Here is a 13,193-nt window from a genome sequence, read left to right as displayed (position 1 = left end):
TCTGCCCTCTGAAGTTGCCATTGGGGGACTGATCTTGTTGTCTGGAGATCAGTTGCAATACTGGGAGAACACCAGGCTCTGCCTGAGGATTGACAGCTCTAGCTGTGAGGCTTATTATTTGCAAGCAGATCTGCTCACCTTTCACAACCACACAAAAGGATCCCATTGTGTCAAACCACAAAGCATTTTTATCCCTCTCTTGTTTTGCAAAGCAATGGGGAAGGCAGAGGGGCGAAACAGACAGACAAACATGAATGCGTATGGAGAACTTGAGTACTCCCATCCTGAATCACAGCCATTTAAAAACTAACAATTTTCTAGTCCTCAGGATTATAGAGATGCATTTTAAAATAAATATATGTAACTTTGAGAGCCAGAAAGCGTTTTAAAATGCAGTCTGGGGACCAATTTGGCCCCACTGAGCCCCCATAATTTCCATTTTAAACCAGAAGTGACATCAGTGGAGGCCTCTGGAGCGCGCATATGCCATTTTTTCCCCATGCTTTGGGGGCTCCAGCCTGCCTCCCAACAATCCTCCCCCCATCAGGTAAGCAGGGGGGCTGGCAACCCTACATGGAAGCTTGCTGGGGGACCTTGGGCCAGTCACACTCTCTCAGCCTAACCTACCTCACATGGTTGTTGTGAGGATAAATAGAGAATGATGTAAGCTGTTCTGAGTCCCCATGAGAGAGAAAGGTGGGCTATAAATGGAGTAAATAAATTCTGCGTGCATTAACCAGACTTTACCCATTTCTGAAGCTCAGAAGTGTGCAAAAGAAATAGTACATGACATGACCTATATATTCTTCATATGGTTTGCTTTTCCAGTCAAACGGGATGTGTCAGACACAGACGGAAACCGCTTCCCACTGAAATGCAGACACAGAGGATAACAAGACCTGTGGTGCAGTGATCAGAGAGTCAGACTAGGATCTGGGACACCCAAGTTCAAATCCCCACTCTGCTATGGCAGCTCACTGGGCGACTGGTCACTCTCTCTTAGCCTAACCTACCTCCCAGGACTGTTGTTCTGAGTATAAAGTGGAGGAGGGGAGACCAGTGTTGTAAGCCACTTTGGTCTCCTCTAGGGAGAAAATTGAGGACTAAAAAATATACAACGCTTAGTCTTCTTAGGCTGCTGTACAGATCAGCACTGATAGCATTATTAGCTTCCCAAGCTGAAGTTGGACGATCTCTTTTTCAGGCAGGTGAAGATGATACCCATAATGTATTGGACCCATTTCCTTTGTCCCACTGTTATCTCTAGCCAAACAAGTTTCGCAGAGTTTTGAAGCACCACAAACAAATCTGTTCGCCAGAGATGCTAGCATGGTGAGTTGCCATACTTGGGGAAATGTTTCTATTGTATCACCTTCACTTCCCTGAAAATCTGCTATTCCCAGTCCAAATCACATCGCCTCTTTTGCTTTAACAGCAACAAGTTTTGGCTTGCATTTCTTCTGCTGCTGTCAATCAAAACGCAGTCGATTCCCGCTTCCAGCATTATTCTGAGTAAAATCTTCCCTTCCAAAAAACAAATATTACAAATGAAAGAAATTTTCTCATCTTATTCCTGGCACTTAAACATGAATTCAAAAAGATGGTTGTGGACCCAAAAGCTGATGGGGGAGAGACTAAAAAAATGGTGTTGATTTTACAAGCAAATGAGGGTCAGCCTTTTTTTCCCTTCCAAGATGATTGCATCAGACTCATGTGGATAGTTTGATATTTTATATTACAGTTGAAATTCCGCCTAATGCAAAAACCATTCATACGGCTGGCTTGCCAGTGTGAATAAATGAGAAGTGGGGCAGCTCCTTTTCTGGAAATCAGGAACCGCCTGCAGATGAAGCGTGATCCATACATGTGAGTGGGCCGCCCGAAATGAGTATCTTGGGCTCATCCACCAGCCACACAGGAAGGGCCGTGGCTCAGTGGCAGAGCACCTGCTTGGCATGCAGAAGGTTCCAGGCTCAATCCCAGCATCTCCCATTAAAGTCATCAGGTATTCAGTGATGAGGGACCCTGGAGAGGCGCCGCCCATTTGAGTAAATAATACTGACATTAATAGGTATGTACACTAAACGATAGGTTTAGTGAACAGTATGCAGAAGCCCAAGGATGCTGTCTAAACCAGCCTTAAGACACAGTCAATAAGAGTATTCAAAATTCTGGTTGGTTTTAAATTTACACACACACACACACACACACACATATATACATATACATATACATATACATATACATATACATATACATATACATATACATATACATATACATATACATATACATATATATATATATATACAGGGAGTTTTTGCAGGGCCGGATCGACGGGGGTGCAGGGGGCGTAGTCTGCCCCCAGCGCTGCCAAAGAGGGGGCGCTGGGCACAGCTGCCAGCCACTGGGAGCACATGGGTGGCAGCGCGGGGGGCTGGGAGGCCGCCTGTGCCATTCGCCTGCCCCGCAGGACAGGGGGCAGCCGGCCACCCCCTGTCCTGCAGGGCAGGGGAATGGCGCAGGCAGCTTCCCAGCCACCCGTGCTGCCTCCGCCAACTCCGCAGCACGCCGGGGCAGCCAGAGAGCCGTGCAGGCAGCATGCTCCTCCCTGCGTGATGACATCATGGAAGTGGCATCATCACGCCGCGCTGGGAGCACGCGCGCATGCCAGACTGGGGTTGCCCTGGGCACCGGCAACCCTAGATCCGGCCCTGGTTTTTTGTGGTGGAACTTACTGGTACTAAGTACCAGCACCTTTTGGAGGGCTCTCCTAAGTCTTGAGGGGTGAAAATCAATGCAACTTCATATATGAGTACTGGCACTCTGCGTGTGTGGGTATCTATCATTTTACATTGAGGGGAACAGGACCACTAATATAGAAAAGTGCTAAGAGTTCACAATGCCTCCTTAACTGCAGTTCCTTCCCCCTCCTGAAATTCACCCTAACTCCCTGTAAATGAAATGAACACATGGTGTTCAGAATTGCTTGCAGTTGTGAATCTGGGTCATTCCCACCTCATCCTTCACCTCAGGGCTTTTTTTCTGGGAAAAGAGGGGGTGGGACTCAGTGGGTTGCCCTCAGAGAAAATGGTCACATGGCCGGTGGCCCCGCCCCCTGATCTCCAGACAGAGGGGAGTTTAGATCTAAACTCCCCTCTGTCTGAAGATCAGGGGGCGGGGCCACCGGCCATGTGACCATTTTCAAGAGGTGCCGGAACTCCATTCCACCGTGTTCCTGCTGAAAAAAAGCCCTGCTTCTCCTAGAGAATTTCTAAGACATCCGGAAAGCATCACAGGACATCCATGAACAAAATGCCACAGGGGAGAAGGAACTGCTGTGAAGAGGGGAAATGGGGCACCTGCTGCTTCTTGTACTCCTAACTAGCTGAGTTTCCATCAGTGCACAAGTGGAGGCCACATCATCCTATTTCCCCTCTTTACATCAGCCCTCATGGCAATTCGTCAATGGGGTTCCCATGATTTTGAGCATCAGTTTTTCAGAGGGTTTTCCCATAATCTGCAAGATTTTTTTTCATAATCACTGGTCTTCAAACTTTCTCGATCCGGGACCCACCTTATGCCCACAGGTGAGTTGCATGGGATCCACTGAGCTGCATGTCTGGGAGAGAAAAATCACAAAACAATACATTCACATGACATCAGAGTCACATGACAGGAAAGGCGGGAGCCACAGCTTGTCAGTATCAAGAAGACAACGAACATAGAGAGCAGATCAAGAGAATCAGGGACGGGAAATAAAAGCTCAGCACCAGGAGGTATACTGGAATGAAGAACACTCCAAAGATCAGAGCCACAGAGGAATCTTCACCGCTGTGGGTGGGGTTGACTCTTCCGCTGGAGCTTAGACATTATTCCAAATGTGCATTTTCAGCGGGTGAACTGGCCATTAGCTGTATACACACACACACACACACACACGTGTGTGTGTGTGTGTGTGTGTGTGTGTGTGTGTGTGTATGTGTGTATATATGTGTGTGTGTGTATATGTGTGTGTGTATGTATATATGTATATGTGTGTGTATATATATGTGTGTGTATGTGTATGTGTATGTGTATGTGTATGTGTATGTGTATGTGTATGTGTATGTATGTATATACACATACACATACACACACATGTGTGTGTGTGTGTGTGTGTGTATGTATGTATGTATATTTCACATGTTCCTTAATGATTTATCTGAGGGAAGGCCATTTGTTAATCTGCTTGTATTTCAAGATGCACACTGTAAAACAGATTTCTATCTTCTCTTAAGAATTTGCAGTATCCTGTTTTTTAAAAAAAACGACTACAGGGACATCATCAAGTTTCCTCTGAGGCGTTTTAGTTTGCAGATTGGGCTAGTTTCCAAGCATTTTCCCCTCCTGAAGATCATGCAAAGTACATTTTTTAAATTCCAAGATGCCCCAGATGAAAAAGACAGAAATGAGGAGTGGAAGCCCCTCATCCCTGGAGATTTCCCTCAAAAGAGATGCAAATGGTTTCCTCGTGACCTGCACTGAATTTCAGAAAAGCAGTGCCTTAGTGAGACCGTCACCTGACCCTCTCAAGGATATGCCAGGCCCCATCCTGGAATTTTCAGCTGACAAAGCAGTACAAGTCCTTCCCCCATGTGATGCAGCCTGCTTTGTTGCACAGAAGAGGGCTGTTGCACTGCTGACACAATCCTGTTCATTGTGAGAGAATAAGGGAAGAGAAAGATGCCACGTAGGATGGGATTGCCTCCAATCAAGAGACATTTTCAGATGTTATGTTTGGGGATATCCAAATGTGCATATCAAAAGCACATACAACCCACAAATCCTCCCATTATGCATGACTGTCATTGTGATGTGGTATGTACTCATGTTGCCACCCTCCTGGTGTGGCCTGGAGTTCTCCTGGAATTACAACTGATCTCCAGAGTATGGAGGAAATGGCAGTTTCAGAGAGTGGACTATATGGCATCACATCCTCCTGTCCCCAAACACGTCCCTCCCTAGGCTCCAGCCCTAAATCTCCAGGAATTTCCCAATCAGGCAATCCCAACATGCACTGAAGCAGAAAATACGCATGAAGTTCATTTCAGACAAAAAATGGCTACCCCATGTATTAGGGAGATCTTCGGCAGCACACTCTCCCAGTCTGCATGAGATACCTCCAAACCTAATGTCTGAAAAGGTCTTCCATCTCTTCTACTTAACAGAGCTGCAAGGTCAAATGGTGGGATTTATTCTTCCCAGTTCCTGATTTCTTGATTTCCAATCTTCCTTGTCCTGATTTCCAGTATTCTGGCCAATGAGTGCCAGGGTAGTGAGATAACTGATAAGGAATTCACATCTATTTCTACATGGATTCTGTTTATTTGCTTAATGTTATTTCATAAATAAGTCTACATCAGGTTTCTGTGTTTTGCCCAATCATTCATCGGTCCCAGCAATTTACCCCTAGGGTGCACTTCTTCTTCCAGTTATCCTCCTCTCCTTTTCCAGCACTTCTAAACAGTCATGGCCCTGCCTTGATGCCTGGATTTAAGGGCTTCGTCCCTTCCCGCATTTGCATGCCAAGCGGCTCAGGAGGGGCCACCATTCCCACACACCTTCGCCTAATGAATCCCTAAGGAGAAATGAATGCAGCAGACACATGCCTCAGAGCGCCAGTGTGCCCCTCCACGGCTGAAGGGCCTTTTTGCTAAGAGCAAAGGAAATTGCTGCCTGCGAACCAGATTTATTTAGGTGAGGTAGGAAGCACAGAATTGTGAGGGGAATTTATTAAGGTACTTTGAGAAGGCATTAAAACAACAGTTGAGCTGACCATCGTATGTATGCTAATCTCCTCAGAGAAAGTTTTTTGGGGGGAGGGGGGTCCTTGAAATTAAAGGCAAGCTAATTTAAAACCATATGAAAAGAAGTCAGTGGTCAGATTTATTCCCTAAGAGGTCAAAGGAGGGCAGATCATCCTGAATAATTATTTGTTTCAGTTTCTGTTCGTAAGGTCTTAACCCTGTCAGAGTTGATACATTCTTAAATCTGCGACTATCTATACACCACATTTGTATCCCTCCTTAATCGAAGGAGCTCAGGATGGAAAACATAATTCTCCCTTTTCCTACTTTGCTATTACAACAATCCTGTGAGGTAGGCTAGGGTAAGAGTGACTGGCTGAAGTTCACCAAGGCCGATTCCAGACGGCCCCCTGCCTCACGAAACGTCGCGCGTCGTTGCGCAGAAAACACAAAATATCGCGTTTTCTCGCGCGAGTTTTGCACAACATCGCGCAAAACTCGCACGAGAAAACGCGATATTTCGCATTTTCTGCGCAACGACACGCGACGACGCGCGACGTTTCGCGAGGCAGGGGGCCGTCTGGAATCGGCCCAAGTGAGCTTCGCGGTTGCATGAGGCTCTGAACCACTCTCTCTCAGGCCCTAGTCCAAAACTGACTACTACACCACACTGGCTTAAGATACAAGGGCATTCTCCCTATGAAGATGTATGTTTTTTTCCACAAAAAATATTTGACAATAAGATAACATGCTAGATTAAGATCACATGCACCGCACACTCCCCACCCTGCAGAACTGGCTGTTGGAAGCAGGAGGCAGGCAGGGAAACGACATCAGGACACAAGTTCTTGTGGATAAGATGGAGGGTGGAGGAAGTTAAACATACAGCTGCTGTTTTTGGCAGCAACTGCATATTTAACATAAAAGCTAGCTTTGCTCTGGTTTGGTCATTGAGTGGATTCACTCACTGCCTTACAGTGAAAGGGCGTTGTGAATTGCTTCATAAACTCCCAGTTTGTTGCTGGATGCTGTGATACTAGAAGGGGTGGGGGGTTTACGGTTTGTAAAGGAGGTGAAGCTGAAAGCTTAGCATGCGTTTTTATTTATTTAAATGTAGCAGGGAATCACATGTCAGCTTTGCCATGCGCCAAATTGTGCACACATCCTCTGAACCAATGTTCAAAACACTCTAACAGTGAATTCCAAGAATCTTAGGATTACACTGTAAGTGAATTATTTTACAGTGGTTTTGGACACCCCCACAAATGCTAGTATGGCTCAGAGGCTCCACCTACCAGTTTCATCAGTGAGCTTCTGCCCCACTCCCACCCTAGCCAGCCCCAAAACTATAGGCAACTCCAAGTGGGGCCTGGAGATTTCCAGGAAGGAAAGATCAGTTACCCTGAAGAAAATGGCTGCTTTGGACAGTCGGCACTATGGCTTTATAACCTACTGAGCTCTAACCCCTCCCCAAACCCCACCCTCCCAAGACTCCACCCCCCCCCCCAAATCTCTAGGTATTTCCCAGCCCAGAGCTGGCAACCCTAAACAGGACTGGTTCACATGTGCATGTGCCACACTCTAGTGATCGTTATGACTCACAGCTGTATGCATGGACCGAATCCATTTTAAAATCTTTTTGTTTAAAGAAGTTCCATAATAGTACATCTGTGAATACCCTTTGACATCACTTGGTGGCCAGACACCACTTGATAACTGTAGTTAATTCTCAAATGCTGAGTGTGCCATTCTGAACTAGACGAAAGACAGAGACACCCACCAAGAAATAGAAACTGGTTCTCCCCCCCTTCTTCTGGTTGTTTCCACATGGGTACTATTCCCCAATTGCCCTAATTGCCCCTGCAAATGCAAAGCCATTCACAAATATTATCCATGCTTTCTCCTTGTGCCTGTTATTTTCCCATCTGAGAAAAAGCCACTAAGCTTTTTCCCATCTGAGAAAAAGCCACTAAGCAAAAAGTCTACCAGTGGTCAGGAGGGAAAATCATAAACATGAGAGGAAATGAGGAAGCAGTCGCATTGTATGTGGGTGGGGAGGTAGGGAAATCAGCAGCTTTCCAACCCCACTTTGAGTATGAACTTTCAGGAAAGATCTACCAAAGCAGGTTTGAGAATCTATGCAGCTGAGTCAGGGAAAATCCAGCAGGTGGTTGACTGCATGGCAATACTGAGTGGAAACCCCTCTCCCAGCCAAAACCCTGCAGATTGGAGGAGAACATGGAGCAAAACCTCCTTGTGGAATCCATCCATCTGTCTCATCCTCCTTGTCAATCTGGATCTTTTTTAAACCTGCAAGTACCTTGCAGACATAGGAAGAGGCACAGCATTCCAGTGGCTCCTGTATTTTTTTCCTTAGATTATTCTCAAGTGGGCTTTCTCCTCCGCCTTCCCCCTCACCCCTGAATCTCTTCACTCCCACTCTGTCCTTGCCGGGAGAGCTGAAGATGATGCCCAGTGTACCAATACAGACCTACCAATGGACAAACCACTTCTGCATCCACAAGCGGCAAAAAGAGCAAGAGGCACATTCCTAAGAACATCGCCTGTGAAAAGCAATGCCTTCTGCCCTTCTCGCCAACTTTGTTGCATATGTTGGCCCTGATCCCGCATTCGCTATATTCTTTCATGGCACATTTCCCAGCATGGCTTTCTCCTGTGAGTCAACAAACCACTATTTAATACTCCAGAGGTTTCAAAGTGGGCTGTGGGTTTGTCAGTTTGCTGAAGCAACCCAGATTGGGAACTGCTGCTGAGGAAAATTACAGAGCGACATCCAAGTCCAGGGCTCAAATAATAGGCAAAAGGTTAAAAAATGATAAAGGTAGTCAGTCCCCTGTGCAAGCACTGAGTCATTACTGACCCATGGGGGGACGTCACATCACGACGTTTTCTTGGCATGCTTTTTACGGGGTGGTTTGCCATTGCCTTCCCCAGTCATCTACACTTTACCCTCAGGAAACTGGGAACTCATTTTACCGACCTCGGAAGGATGGAAGGCTGAGTCAACCTTGAGCCGGCTACCTGAACCCAGCTTCTGCCAGGATCGAACTCAGGTCTTGAGCAGAGTTTGGGCTGCAGTACTGCAGCTTACCACTCTACCCCACATGGCTCTTTAGGAAAACGGTGGAGGGCTCTTAATTTTAGGGGTAGCCGTGTTGGTCTGCAGTAGAACAGCAGGATTTGAATCCAGTGGCACCTTAGAGAGCAACATGATTTTCAGGGGATAAGCTTTCGAGAATTAAAGCTCTCTTCTTCAGAGCTCTTAATGAAATCCTCAAGCTTGTTCCTCCGATGCCCACACTGGAAGGAATTTAGAGAACCAAAATCTTGCCTTCCCCAGCCCTTCCCCATAGCCTTTTAAAGTGTAGGGTAGCAATCAAGATGATAAGGGGCCAGGCCTCCCTTTGCCCCCTGTCTTTTGAGCCTTGCCCAAGTTTGCACGCAGAATCTTGGGATCACTGCCAGTATCTTCTTCTCATGGCTCTTGCATGGATTATCAGACACAGGAACAAATGTTGAGCAAAGCCAGCCTGGTCAGGTCATAGGAAATTGCCTAGGACACCGCCTTGTCAGAGTCAAGAGATGCTTTTTGTTTTTGTGCTGCTGCAGTAAAGAAGAGAGTTGTGTGTGTTGATGTTGTTTGAGGGAACAAGGGAGGAAAGAAGCAAAGAGGAACCGCATTCTATGGAAACAAGCCGTAGAACCAGGCAGGCACAGATCCTATTGATAACAAAAGGATGCGATATGGGCCTCCATGCCCCCATGAATTATGAGCAGTGATCAGATGTGCTTTATATCCAGTCACCCAAATGAGAGCAGTGAGGTTGTGTCCTGAGATGGCCACTTTCACTATAGCTTTCTTAAGCAACTGAACTGTGCAAGATTCAAGTCCAGTAGCACCTTAAAGACCAACAAGGTTTCCAGGATATAAGCTTTTGAGAGTCAAAGCTCTCTTTGTTAGATACCTGGGCTGCTAAGCTGCTCCATCCAGCTGAAAGGAGCTTCGACTCTCAAAAGCTTATACCCTTGTTGCTCTTCTACTGCAAACCAACATGGCTACCCACTTGAAACGAGCTTCATGAGTTGTACAGTCGACAGCTTTGGGCTGGTTCCCTAAAAGAGCCAAGAACATTCTGGCTTGATTTAATATGCAGACTTCGTGCTTCGGTGCTCAAATGTGCAAACTTGCACATTTTTTGAAAGCCCTACAATTCTCTGTAAGAAACCCAGGCTCAGCATTCTTGGCCTCTGAGAAAGTTTCCTGTATTGTCCATTGCAAAACAATTCTTTTCCCACATCTACAATAATTCCAGAGGGATAACCATGTTAGACTGTCACAACAAAAGCAAGCGGGAATCTAGCGGTACCTTAAAGACTGACAACACGTTATTCTGGCATAAGTTTTCATGAAGAAAGGAACTCCTGCACACCCCACAGGAGAGATTATGCTGGACTAAAATGTCAGTCTTTGAGATGTAACAAAACTCCATTTTTGTCTCCCCACGTTCATCATCACTTATCCTTTGGCTACCTTATCGTGAGTGGCACCCCGAATTGAACCAAGGATAACTTTGAAAGGCAGGACTGCGGCCAGCGAGTCTGGAAATGGAGAGATTTACAACTCCCCATTCAAGACAAGGTTTCCTCCAAAACTTCAGAAACTGACATGTTGAGAATGTCAATATGCAATTGATTTAAGAGAAAAAGCTTCTAACCTTATGAATTCCATTTTAGGCTCCTGAAAGTTGTTTTATTCCCTAGTTTTAATGGTTTGTTTATTATTGATAATTTTTGTGCTGTTATGATTTTATTGTATTAATTTTGTGGGCTGCCTTGAGCTGGTCTCTCTGGAGAGGCAGCTGATCAATCTTCTAAATAAATAATAACTTTACTCTAAGGACACTTAATCCTCAACAAAAAAAATACCACTGCCCTGCGGCTCAGTGGTTTTCTACAGGATCATGTTAGGATTCGTCACAAATCCTAAACTATTAACCCTGGAACGGCCAAGACTGGAATGAGCATAACTTGAACCATGAGCATGTTGCGTATCCCATCCTTCGGTCACAAATGTGCATTAATATGGTTGGCTCTAAGGTAGCCTTCACTGAAGGTGTGGGGAAGATAGTGGTTCCAGTGAGGAAAACCCTGGGGTAGCTGGCATGCAGAGAATCATAATGTATACACATATACCCCCTAAGAATCAGTCTGCCCTCCTCCATTTAAAGCATTTATTTATTTGCTTCATTTCTATCTGACTTTTCTCCCCAAAGCAACTTACATCATTCTCCTCTCCTGCATTTTATCTTCACAACAACCCTGTGAGGTAGGTTAGCCTGAGAGTGTATGAGTGGCCCAAAGTCACCCAGCGAGCTTCCACAGCAGAGTAAGGATTCAAACTTGGGTCTCCCAGATCCTAGTCCAAGAGTCTAAACACTGAACTGCTACGTCACCTTTCTCTGAAACCTGACTTAAGGCAGGTTACAATGATAAAACAATGTACAATTAAAGAGCCAATTAATGTCTAACCATGATAAAACTAACCAACGTAGATCATTAAAATCAGGCGGCGATTTCAAAAGTTCTGAGTACATCCACCTTGCGCAACTTGCACAACCTCAACAAAGTAGAAACCTTCCTAACAACTTCAGGAAGGCAATAGCAGCCAGTGAAAAAAGCCCCAGATCTGTCAGTGAGAGCCCTAACCTATGGGCTATGGGATTTTCTGGCATTTGGCAAGTTTTTCTTACATGCTCGCATAAGTTTAGAAATTCAGCGTGCCAGCCTTACCATATGCCGACTGGTGGCTATCCCTCCTTCCCGCTTCCTGATCTCACATCCAGCAGAAGACACCAGACCAGTTCCCTCCTTCCCTTTGTTCATATATGTTGTCCTTCACACATCCAGCCAATTCCATGCCTGGAGTTTCCCCAAAGCCACCAGCCGCTCAGAGTCAGAACTCCAACCACTGAGAAGCCTGCCCCTTCCTCTCCCCCATCTCTTTCCTTTGCGAAGGGCAACCAGATGTTACCTCTTCAAGGTGACATCCCCATTACCATAAAGGACTTGGGCAACGTGCGTGGCAGGCGGAGCCTTCAGCTCATCACTCCACACAAGTTTAGGTTTTCAGCAGTCCAAAGTGCAGCTCCGTTGCTGGACTCTCCCAGACGGTCTGGTGTGTGCATTGTAAAAATTTCCTGGCTGGTGTGCCTCTTCGGCGTGTGCTGGGGAGGGTGCAAGCAGGGAACGGCTGGGCTGGCACCGCAGGGCTCAAGGCTTGTTAGCAGCCGGCACAATTTCCAGTTGCTGGATTTTGCAAGCCGGCCAGCCCCAGCCAGGCTTCTTGAGGAGGGGAGAAGAGGAGGGGGAAGGTCTGCTCCCTTGTTGAAGCTCCTGTCAGAATAAAAGCCCTCAGCTGCTGCCTCTTAAAACGTTGTGCATGTCAAGAAGACACAGTTTTAGGGTCCTGAACTAAATCTGAATGTCAGCAGGCACATCAAATCTTCACTGGTGGATGCAAAATGTGGCAGAATGCAAAAAGCAAGACAGAAAAGGAAAAGTTGGTGTTTGTGCCAGGAAAGGAACGGTATATAGTACTGGGGCAGTGGTTAGAGTGTTGACCTAGGCTCTGGAAGGCCCAGGTTCAAATCCTGTCTGCCATGGAAGCTTGCTGGGTGACCTTGGGCCAGTCACACTCTCTGCCTACCCACCTCATACTATTGTTGGATGGATAAAATGGAGGAGAGAAGGGAGTAAGCCATTGAGGAGAAAGGCAAGGTATCAATGAAGTAAGTAAATAAATACTATCATTGCTACAACAGAAGAATCTCAGGCTAATTTAATGCCCGTTCACACAGTACAAAAGTCCTTGTGGCCATCTCTGGGACTTTTGATCAAAGATGCTCTAGGAGTTCCAAGCTTTCCAAGTCCATGCAGGCCGGATTCACGTCAGGATGGTGAGCAGAGAGGAGGCTCAAGTCCCCCCCGCCAGAGTATTCCTACCCTGAAATGGCTCCAAAAGCACCGTTTGCCCCAATAGGGAAACTACAGGTACTAATGGCTACCCGTAAGGTTCCCCAGCAAGGCAAATAGCAGCTCCTTTTTTTCTCCCCAAGGAGGGAAAATGGTGCAAAGGAAAAACCCTCTGCTAGAGTTGCCAGCCTCCAGGTTGCAGCTGGAGATCTCTCAGAATTATAACTCATCTCCAGGCAACAGAGATCAGTTTCCCTAGAGAAAATAGCTTCCTTGGCAGGTGGGTTGCATGGCACTATACCCTGCTCTGGTCCCTCCCCAGGCTCCACTCCCCAAATCCCCAAGCATTCCTCTCCCCAGACTACTCAGCACCCACCCACCCCTGTGCATCCAGCAGTTAAGTTCCAAGTA

At 46.4% G+C, this 13,193-nt stretch overlaps 1 protein-coding gene across 2 annotated transcripts in view; it reads right to left on the bottom strand.

Annotated features, from left to right (window-relative positions):
- Positions 1 to 12,065, bottom strand: part of GASK1A (golgi associated kinase 1A) — a 34,143-nt gene extending 22,078 nt beyond the window's left edge. The window contains exon 1 of one of the 2 annotated variants that reach the window (XM_054991802.1): positions 11,842 to 12,065. Coding sequence is in view for 1 of the 2 variants with exons in the window: in XM_054991801.1 (XP_054847776.1) it covers positions 11,601 to 11,603 (3 nt within the window). In the remaining variant the exon portion in view is untranslated. Of the gene's footprint in view, positions 1 to 11,600; positions 11,679 to 11,841 lie in introns of those variants that run through there. The other variant, XM_054991801.1, reaches the window with a different exon arrangement.
- Between the last annotated feature and the right edge of the window lie 1,128 nt (positions 12,066 to 13,193).

Source organism: Eublepharis macularius, chromosome 11, assembly GCF_028583425.1.
Source record: "Eublepharis macularius isolate TG4126 chromosome 11, MPM_Emac_v1.0, whole genome shotgun sequence".
NCBI classification, from domain to species: Eukaryota; Metazoa; Chordata; class Lepidosauria; order Squamata; family Eublepharidae; genus Eublepharis; species Eublepharis macularius.
The sequence above is the reverse complement of the archived record's forward strand: the minus strand, read 5'-3'. Positions and strand labels throughout refer to the sequence as shown.